This window comes from Lolium rigidum, chromosome 7 (assembly GCF_022539505.1).
Source record: "Lolium rigidum isolate FL_2022 chromosome 7, APGP_CSIRO_Lrig_0.1, whole genome shotgun sequence".
Classification (NCBI taxonomy): domain Eukaryota; kingdom Viridiplantae; phylum Streptophyta; class Magnoliopsida; order Poales; family Poaceae; genus Lolium; species Lolium rigidum.
Genome location: NC_061514.1, coordinates 122,144,530 through 122,155,269, shown reverse-complemented (window position 1 = coordinate 122,155,269; position 10,740 = coordinate 122,144,530). Strand labels below are relative to the sequence as shown.

Here is a 10,740-nt window from a genome sequence, read left to right as displayed (position 1 = left end):
TCGATGATATTTTGTATTCGGGTCTGTGTTGGGTTTGGTGACATCATTGTTGAGATTGATGAAGACCTTGCCCATTGTGATAGATTTGTCGATGAAGTCGTAGCTCATCGACATCGCTTGAGTCATCGCTTATATATGAGTCCGCAGATGACTCGAACGATGTGTCGCCGAAGATCTTGGCGAGTTTCTCTCTTGCTCTAGTGCTGACGTAACGTGTTTCCGAGGTTTCTTCTTCTCCTGACTCGGTTGACGATGTATAGCTTGAAAAATCGGAATCGACCGCCGACGATCCCGACGAAATCGGAATTTCGACACGATACGATCCTTCCTTCTCGACGCGAAAGTGAAACCTTCCGAACGTCATCTCCATGGGCTCCGCCAGATACGCATATGCATCCAAACGGGAGGGTGGGTGAGGAACAAAATCGACAAGACCAGCAGCGATCTGTTTACCTCGATCCATTGTGTTGCTTCCGGTTGATGATGTCGAAGATCTTGAACGTGCCATCGAGATCAGATCCTTACGCCTCTAATTCCCACAGACGGCGCCAATTGACAAGGGATTAACTTGTCAATGCCTACGGGTTATAGGCTAGGGTTTAGTTAGAAGTAGAGGGCAAGTAGATCTCGAAGGTTTCAGCCGAAAAGTACTCGACGATTATGAAAACTAGGGTTTGTGAACAATGATTCGATGATCTCCTCGTCCCTCGACTCCCCCTTTATATAAGAGGCGGAGCCGAGGGTTTCGTTTTGTACAAGTTACAGAGTCCGGGACGGTTTCTAACTCACCCCGCCAGATTACAAACAACACTTCCTATTACAACTCTACTTTCCTTAATATATCTTGGAATCCCGAATCTTCTTATTCTTCGGGTAGTGGGCCTTCATTAAACCCCGGGCACTATCTCCGGCAGTCCCATTTGGGATGCCTATGTCACACGGCAAAGGCGGCGTTGCCGTGCGTCCCATGTGGGCACACGGCAAAGGGCGAGGCATGTCAATGCCCAGAGCTTTTGCCGTGCACCAAATCTTTACCGTGCGCTCTGGTGGTCTATTGTCATGCAGCTTTCTTTGCCATACGCTCTCTTCTGTTGTTGCCTGGAATCGTTTCTTTGCCGTGCGCTTGTTTCTATCTTTACCATGGCCAGTGTCTTTGCCGTGCGTTTTTCTCAAAGCTCACGGCAAAGAAGTCTTTGCTGTGCGGGGGCACACCGTAAAGATAGCCTGCACGGCACCCCCTGTTTTTCCTGTAGTGGAAGTACGCCGAGCCATCGGCATATTCCATTAAGAATTTGCATATTTTTTTCTTATAAACCTGTTTGATCGACTGAAACAACCATCATTCACGTGATGATTACATCCATCCTTGTTGCAGAGTTTTGTAACCAGATCTCTTCACGTGTTAGAGAGCACTATCCTAGAGTCCGTGCTGCATACTGTCGTAGGCCATCGCTGCTTGTGGTTTTGGTAAAGGACCTCGTGTCATCTTTCTTGACGTATTGATTTGCTTCTTTGTAGAAGGTGTTGTTGGTTGTTGCGGAGAACGATAACGCCTAACATAGGTTAGTTGTCTTAAATCATCAGGAGATTTTCATTGCATGTTTTAAAATCGATGTGATGTTCACTATTGGATGACAAAAAAAGCCAGAGCAATTAAGGACTCCCTGCCATTTAAATCGATTGAGGCAATAAGGACTTAAAGTTATGTAATGTTGTTCACTTAACTTTTTTTTTGAAAGGCGTTGTTCACTTAACTTAATGTGGCCCCAGCACCGGCACCGTTGGGCTTTGTGCTAGTACTGAGATACTCCTTCCATCACACGAAGATTATATGTGATTAGTTTAAATTCATATGTATGTAGATATTAATTAGCATCGACAACTTTTGTGAGACGGAGGGGGTACAATTGATACATGAAGGTGTATAAAGGTATAGGCCAACACACACGGTGAAACCTATTCACCGCTCAATGCGGCCCTGTTGATCGGGGCCGTTGAAGGGGCGAAATGCTGGGTCGGGCCCATTACTGGGAGGGTGATTTCCGGTTTCGTTTTTTCCAACTTCGGGTGGTTTTCTACGTGGTTTTTTGTGGTTTTATATTGGTTTTATTGTTTGTTTGGAAAAAAAATTAATCTGAACTTTTTAAGTTTTGACTTTTTTGAAGTTTGAACAATTTTCAAATTTAATTTTTTTCCGGTTTTGAATATATTTGGTTTTTGAACAATTTTTTATTTTGATTTGTTAAAATTTAAACATACTTCAGATTTGAACGGCTTTGGATATGTATAGGAAAAACAAAAAAACCCAAAAAACTGAAACAGGGAAACCACGATGTCTACTTTTTTTAGGGCAAGAAAGCACGACAAATGAGACTAGCGAAATGGCTTCTTACTGGTAAATGGGCCAGCCCGACTTGTTCTTTTTTTTCTTTCAGCAATGCTATGTTCGGGGCCGCACAAAGAGGGGAATAGGATCTCCCAACACACACGCACGACTAGATATTTCGGGAGGTGCTATATGCCGACCCGCTCGGTGCGGGAGGACGTGACACACACCCTGCAGGAGCATTGTTGGGCCGGGCCCAAAACAGGTAATCCATTTTTCACTTTTTCTGATGTATTATTTCTTTAACTTTTCTTTTTTTAAGTTGTAAATTTTGAAAATAATTCAAAAATCTGAATCTGAATTCTTTTGAAAATATGAACAAATTGAAAATTGATTTTTTTTAAAATTGAAAAAATTTAAAATTGAACATTTTAAAAAATGAACATTTTTTTGCAAATGAACAAATTTCAATAAATCTTAAAATTGAACAATTTTAAATATTTGAACATTTTTTGAACTTTAACATTTTTCGAGATTGAACATTTTATGAGAATGAACATTTTTCGAAAATTTATTTATTCCTACATTTGAATTTTTTCGAATTTGATTTTTTGAGATTTAACATTTTTAAATTTGAATATCATATATTTTTTTAAAAATAAGATCATAAAAATGCACATTTTTAAAGAAACTTAAAAATAAAAAACTAGAAAGAAAAACGAAACATAAAACAGAAAATAGAAAAGAGAACAAAGAAAAAATACAAACTGGGCCAACCAGGGCCAGCCCATACCACGCGCGTGGGGGTGTGCGGGCGCGCGATAACGACCGATCTGGTTGGCATATAGAATTTGCAGAATTTGCTGATACTTCTGAATCCCTTTGAGAGGAGGATTCTTATGGAAAAGGCCTTATAGGTGGGAGCTTAGGGCTAAGCCCGTTACAAAGTATTGTTTACGTAACAACAATTCGGAGTCGGAGAATCCATTACACTTGCAAAGATTCTTCTTCCCGTAAACTAATCACTATTCGGAGTCGGCTTTCGAGACATCGACCAATATATACCAGCAGCCCGCACCGGTTCACGTAAGGAAGGCCGGATGATACCTTCCCCTAAAAAAATCAAAAAACAAAACGTAAAGGAAGGATACCGATCGAGATGGATCATCGTCGCCCGGCTCCTCTGACCGCCGGCGTCGCCCTCCCCGACGACCTAATTTTCATGGAAATCCTGGTGCGGCTCCCCGTGAAATGTCTCCTGCGCTTCAAATGCGTCTGCCGCTCCTGGCGCGCCCGGATGCAAGACGCCGGCTTCGTCCGTCGCCAATGCGACTTCTCTCGGACGAGCCAGGCGCCGTCCATGCTCGTCGTCGCCCGCAAGAACGCCTACAATGACGAAGAAGACGAAGAGCTCTCCGAGCCCGAGGACATCGCCTTCTACCGCCTGCGGCCAGGGCACAAACCGGGCGACTTCGAGACCAAGCCGCCGGAGCTGCTGCTGGACAAGGCGGCGTGCCCACCGGAAGCGGCGGGCGTCACGGACGTGATCCACGCCGTGCACTGTGACGGCCTGGTCGCCCTCGCGACCACCACGAACCAGGTATTCGTGTGCAACCCGGCCACCAAGGAGCTCGTCGCGCTTCCGCTCGGCAGCCCGGACGTGGACAGCGATAAGTTCCCGTCCGTGGCGATCGGATTCGACCGCTCGCGCAACCAGTACGTCGTCGCCAGGTACTTCTACCGGCGGTGGTGCTACGACAAGTCCAGACGCAAGCTTGATTACGACATCGGGCACGAGGTGTTCGCGCTCGGGGGCAGCGACTCTTGGTCTTGGGAGCTCACCGTCGACCCGCCGCACTCTATCGGCGGCACGCCGCCCGTTTGCGTGGGGGACGCCTTCTACTGGGCGTGCGACGACCTCGAAGATCCCTGCCCAAGCTCTCTGCTGCGGTTTGGCCTGCGCGACAGGACGTTCGACGACCTAGTGCCATGCCCTCCCCACTTCGCCTACAACGCTGCCCTGGACCATCTGGCCGAGCTAGACGGCAAGCTGTGCCACACCAACAACGGGGCCTGGCTGACGACCTTCGAGGTGTGGCAGCTGGCGGACGGGGATGATACACACCCAGCCCAATGGTCGCTGCGCTGCCGGATCGACCCCGGACCATTATACGACGAGGGGTTCGGGTGCTACGGCTTCCAGCCGCTTTGGGCTGCTGAGGGCGGGATGCTGGTGAGGGTGTCAGACAACGACGAGATGTTGTACTGGTGCGACGAGAAGGGACGAGGCGTGGAGGAAGTGCTGGACCTGGAAGACGATGTGGACTCGGAGCACGACAAGGAACTTCAGAACCATGTTTACCACGTCGTCCCATACCGAGAGAGTCTTGTTCCAATCACACCAAGTAATGTAATTAAGGTGTAAGACCGCTGAACAACGATGTCCAAGCTCACGAGAGATGTTGTGAACAATTCGTTCTGAATTGTGGGTGTGACTAGAACTAATTTCGTGCTCAGTTAGATGTCACCAAATCTCAGTTGCAACTCATGTTACAACTCATAACTAACACGAATCACGATGCAAATTAAATAGTGTAGATTTGACTGAGCACGAAGCAAGTTGCTGAGAACTAGCAAATCCCCTAAATTGTTGGTTCGTAACCGAGTTCAACATTTCAAAGGGCTCAAAACACTAAATAGGTTTACCATGGGGTTACAAATCCTAGCTTCGGGTGTAATTTTTTTTTGAAACAAACCGCCGAGTGTAAAATATGCCCGTGCCAAACATGGCTTATATGCATCAAGCAAACCTAGCTATCATGAATCATAAACTTCATGTGAGTTGTCACGAAAATGCCAGGTGAATGGAAGGGTAGTAAAACTCATGAGTGAATATCCATGGGAACTACGCCCTTCCAACTACTTGCAACACCTCAATGGTTGCATAGGTGAATTTTTTTTTCTTCTCGAACACACGCCTAGGCATGCATCATTATATATTAGAGAAAACTGTTGAGAATGCGGGAGCATACAGGGGTGTAGCAAGGCTACGAAAAACTGAGAGAAAACAAAAAGAAAAAACTATACAGAAGGCTACAGACAACTAACTTTGTTAGGCCTGCAGGTGCTGTGGCAAGTTGTCGTCGGGAGGCCTGGTATGGAGAGGCAACTGGCGCAGTGCCCTAGCACCTGCAAGAAGCCAGAGCTTAGCTTCTGCCATAATGGAAAGAACTAGATCGTGTCGTCTGGGGGCGACATTGTTGAAGACGACATCATTGCGCGTCTTCCAAATCCTCCACATGGTGAGGATCATGATTAATTTGGCTCCGCTTTGGGTGTCGGGGGGAGCATTAGCCACCGCTGTTTCAAAACACGAGTTGAAGTCATCGTCGCGACCTGGGATGCAGGTTGTAATGTTCAGGGAGCAGACGTTAAACCATATTTGCTGTGAGAAAGAGCACTGGATCATCAGATGAGCAATGGATTCAGACTCTTGGTCACAAAGAGCACATGTGTCGTCAGTGGACAGGCCATGGCGCATACGTCGTTCGGTAGTCCAGCAGCAGTCAAGAGTGACGAGCCATGCAAACACTTTGCATCTGAGAGGCGTCCAACACTTCTAGATGAACTCATGATGTGGATGTTTTGTCATGCCGTCGAAAAGGGATGAGTATGTAGATTTGGCCGTGTACTCCCCTGAGGTGGATACGTTCCAGGAAAAGGAATCCTCGAGACATGTTAAGTAGATAGCAGTTCAGACAGGTCTAGGAACTGGTCAAGAGCATCAACAGAGAGGGCACCGGATATGTCGTTGACCTAAGCATTTTGGGGGAGGGCAGAGGCTACCTTTCTACTGTGGACATCACGCCGGCTGACTGCAACAACGATGTCGGGAGCAAGGTCAGTAATGCTTTTTCCCTCAATCCAACGATCAGGCCAAAGGTGTACATTGGTGCCATTTCCTAGATGAACTTTGGTAGCAGCATGGACGAGGGTGTCGATGTGTTTGTTTGTTTTGATAGGAAAGTTCCTCCAGGGCTTCGAAGCGTCAGTGCGCTTGAGCCATGACCATCTGGCTCTGAGTGCCCAACCCATGCATTTGATGTCTAGCACGCCGAGACCACCAAGCTCGGTGGGGCGGCAGCTCGTTCAAAGCAACATCACAACTGCCACCGCTGTTATCTCGACCTGAAGCCTAGAAGAACGACCTCTGACATTTGATGATGGCTTCTTTGATGGGTTTGGTGGCACCAGTAGCAAGCAGGATGTGAATGGGTGTTGCCACCAGGACAGATTTGATGAGCACGAGGCGATCACCTTTGGATAGAGGCCCAGCGGTTGCATAAGTGAAGTTTGTACTCTAATTTGAACTAAAAACCTGATCGGTCGGAGAAGTAATAGGTCGAAGGTGGCACAAGAGTAGCCAGAGCACACGTGTGGTGATGCAATTTTTATTTAAAATCCAATAGCAAATATAAGAATCGCGCGCGTGTAGCTTAATCTGATGGCAGCCAGAGCGGCCCGTACGTCGTATGAAACTAGCTCAATAGCCGGCCGGGACGCCGCCTTTCCTCGGGTCGCTCACGGCGGTCAGATCTCCGCCGCTCTCCACATTGTGCACCACGAGCTGGCTTATGGTTCCTCCGGCGAGCGGCCTCAGTTCGTGGGTTTTGTTCAGAAGGTCGGCTCTCGTCGCCGCGTCCAGCAAAAAGAGGTCGCCGGTCACCGTCGTCCAGTTCTCGTACTGAACAACGTTCGGGATCAGCTGGTGGTAAACCCGCGGCGCCATCACAGAGGACAACGGGTCCATGTTCCTGGCGAAGTGGTTCAGGAACACCTCGACTGTCCCTGCAGGGATCATGCCGCCGCCGCTGGCGCCCACCACAGCCTTCAGTTCCCCATCCTACAAAAGATGCCGGAGATCAGAAGCCTATCGAAAACTGTAACTTCTTCAGATATTCTCACGAATTTATCTCAAGGAGATCAGCTTTCATTGCAACGTCCATGTAATTCTAACTAACCTTGAGGACGATGGTTGGGCTCATGGAAGAGAGAGGGCGTTTCAGAGGGGCGACGAAGTTGTTGGGAGCCGGCGGCGCAGAGCCGGCAGAGGTGTTCGCCGGCATGGAGAAGTCGTCCATCTCGTTGTTGAGCAGGACGCCTGTGCTCGGGGACAGGATCAGGGACCCGAAGTAGGAGTTCACGGTGCTCGTCAATGATACTGCGTTTCTCTCGCAGTCGACGATGGATAAGTGGCTCGTACCGTGGTCCTCAAGGATGTTCCACCTGAAAAACACAAGTTCATCAGGCCGGACTAATTGCTAGTGTTCGGTTTTTAGTACTCACTCCGATCTGCTGCATTCTGAAGCTCAGGCACTGAAGACAACTATACATGATTTGTCAATTAAAAATATGCAAATGTACAAGTATAATACTAGTTGACGGGGAAACTCGTGTCACAGTCTCGCAGGAAATTAAATATTTCTATTTGCAAATTACTCATCGCTCATCAATGATAGTTTCCTTTAAACGGTACTAAAATGAAGCTTTTTCAAAGGAAGTTCTTTACCTTCCACCATAATATTGTGGGGGAAATGTCATATTATCGTAAATTGTTCTCTTCAGCTCAGCTGCAAACTCGGGAGAGACCATATCAGCCACAACCTCACACTACGGGAACCCGCCGACGTGCCGACGGCCAGAATCTGTGCCGACGGCCGCCGTCGGCACAGCCTCGCTCGCCGTCAGCCCAGCAAAGTAGCCGTCGGCACAGCCTGGCCGTCGGCACAGAACCACCAGGACCGACGGCCGCCGTCGGCACACTTTGGCCGTCGGCACAAACACCGTCGCGTGCCGACGGCACGTAGCCTAGCCGTCGGCACATGGTCATATGGTGGGGCCACAGACAGCCACCGACAACGGCGTCAGCAGGTGGCAAACGGCGTGAAGTGGGCCGACGGCCAGGCCGTCGGCACAGCTCCCCCGCCAAATTTTCCTTCTTCCCGCCCTTATTCGCGCCATTTTTTCGCGCCACTTCCTATGTAGGCCGACGGCCAGGCCGTCGGCACAGGTTCCCGCCATTTTTCCCCCTCCTTCCCTCCCGCCATTCTTCTCGCGCCCATTCTCTCCCGCCAATTATTCCCGCCGTTTCAGCCCTCGTCGTCCTATATATAGCCATGTCTTCTCAACACTAACATCAGCAGCAACATTTCTCTCCTCATCAACTCTCTCATCCAAAAAACACCACAGAATCCTCCCGAGCTCAGCTGCCGTCGAGATGGCTCCTCGTCGCCGTAGCAACACGGGCTTCATCGGCGTTCGCCGGCGGGCTGCGGGCCATTTCGCGTCCGAAATCTCCGCCGGTGGTGTGCGTGTGTGGCTCCGGCACCTTCTACACGAAGGAGGCTGCTGCCCGCGCATACGACGTTGCGGCTTGGAGGTTTGGCCGGTCGCGCCACGAATTGAACTTCCCGGAGGTCGGGTCTCCGGCGGAAGCCGAGAGTCTCTCTGCGAGCCGCTACTTCGCTCGGAGGGTGAAGCGCAGCGGTTCGAGAGATGGCCAGCGGCGGATTGATACCACCGAGGCGGACGAGCAGTTCATGGCACGAGTGGCGCGAGACCATCCCGGAGACGTCGCGGCCACGCGCGCATTCCGGAAGGAGAAGCGGGCGTACGGGAGAGAGAGGAGGGCGGGAAAGCGGCGGAGGAGGGCCGAATATGACGCGGAGTACGCCAAAGGAGAGGCGTCGACATGGGGGAAAATGATGAACGGTGGTTTTCGTACCTCTCAAGTACCGCTTCGAGAGGACACCCCTAGCGAGGACGAAGATTTCGAGAACTGATTAGTATGTGTGTGTGTCGAGTCCATGTGTCTAACGGGTCATGTGTCGACCCAGTGTTAAGTGCTTTGTTCGTGTGTGGGTTTAGTTTTTTAAGTGTTTTGGTTTGTGTGTTAGTAGTGTAGTTTTTAAGTGCTTTGCTTCGTGTGTGGGTGTAGTTCTTTAAGTGCTTTGGTTTGTGTGTGGTCTAGTTCTTTAAGTCTTTTGGTTTGTGTGTGGGTCTAGTTATGTGTGTGGGTCTCAAGTTCTTAAGTGTATCATTATTGTGTGTCGTCAGAAATCGAGCATCGGAGGGTGGGAATGGTCCCAAAACTCGAGGCAGATTATAGACTATAGGGGTAAAATCCAGGATCTGTATGTGGAAACTCCTGGTAAGCCCAACCTATGGTTTCCCATGTACATATGTCCTAAACAAACCAAAGCAAATAAAAAAATCCATTGTTACACCGTCACACGGAGAAAGCTATAGGGGTAGATCTGCGGGGTCCCCGCCCTAGGGTTCCGAAGATACGGATCAGCGGAGCGTCGGAACCGCTTAAAAACTTGCATATGTCCCTAGCATATGTGCACAAGTGTGATGTAGGGTTTGGCTAACCTTGCATGTACCCGGCGTTGACGATTTTCGCGGACATGGGCCAGCACTTGGTGAAAATCCAGGATCCGTATGTGCAAACTCCTGGTACGGCTAAAATGGAGCCTATTTTATGGTAAAGTAAGCCCAACCTATGGTTTCCCATGTACATATGTCCTAAACAAACCAAAGCAAATAAAAAAATCCATTGTTACACCGTCACACGGAGAAAGCTATAGGGGTAGATCTGCGGGGTCCCCGCCCTAGGGTTTCAGAAGATACGGATCGGCGGAGCGTCGGAACCGCTTAAAAACTTGCATATGTCCCTAGCATATGTGCACAAGTGTGATGTAGGGTTTGGCTAACCTTGCATGTACCCGGCGTTGACGATTTTCGCGAGACATGGGCCAGCACTTGGTGAAAATCCGGGATCCGTATGTGCAAACTCCTGGTACGGCTAAAATGGAGCCTATTTTATGGTAAAGTAAGCCCAACCTATGGTTTCCCATGTACATATGTCCTAAACAAACCAAAGCAAATAAAAAAATCCATTGTTACACCGTCACACGGAGAAAGCTATAGGGGTAGATCTGCGGGGTCCCCGCCCTAGGGTTTCCGAAGATACGGATCAGCGGAGCGTCGGAACCGCTTAAAACTTGCATATGTCCCTAGCATATGTGCACAAGTGTGATGTAGGGTTTGGCTAACCTTGCATGTACCCGGCGTTGACGATTTTCGTAGACATGGGCCAGCACTTGGTGAAAATCCAGGATCTGTATGTGCAAACTCCTAGTACGGCTAAAATGGAGCCTATTTTATGGTAAAGTAAGCCCAACCTATGGTTTCCCATGTACATATGTCCTAAACAAACCAAAGCAAATAAAAAAATCCATTGTTACACCGTCACACGGAGAAAGCTATAGGGGTAGATCTGCGGGGTCCCCGCCCTAGGGTTTCCGAAGATACGGATCAGCGGAGCGTCGGAACCGCTTAAAAACTTGCAT

At 49.1% G+C, this 10,740-nt stretch overlaps 1 protein-coding gene across 1 annotated transcript; it reads left to right on the top strand.

Annotated features, from left to right (window-relative positions):
* Positions 1-3,485: 3,485 nt before the first annotated feature.
* On the top strand, positions 3,486-4,751 carry LOC124671920 (F-box protein At1g11270-like). The gene has a single exon (XM_047208238.1). It carries the CDS (start codon positions 3,486-3,488, stop codon positions 4,749-4,751), a length of 1,266 nt encoding a protein of 421 aa, XP_047064194.1.
* The last annotated feature ends 5,989 nt before the right edge of the window (positions 4,752-10,740 follow it).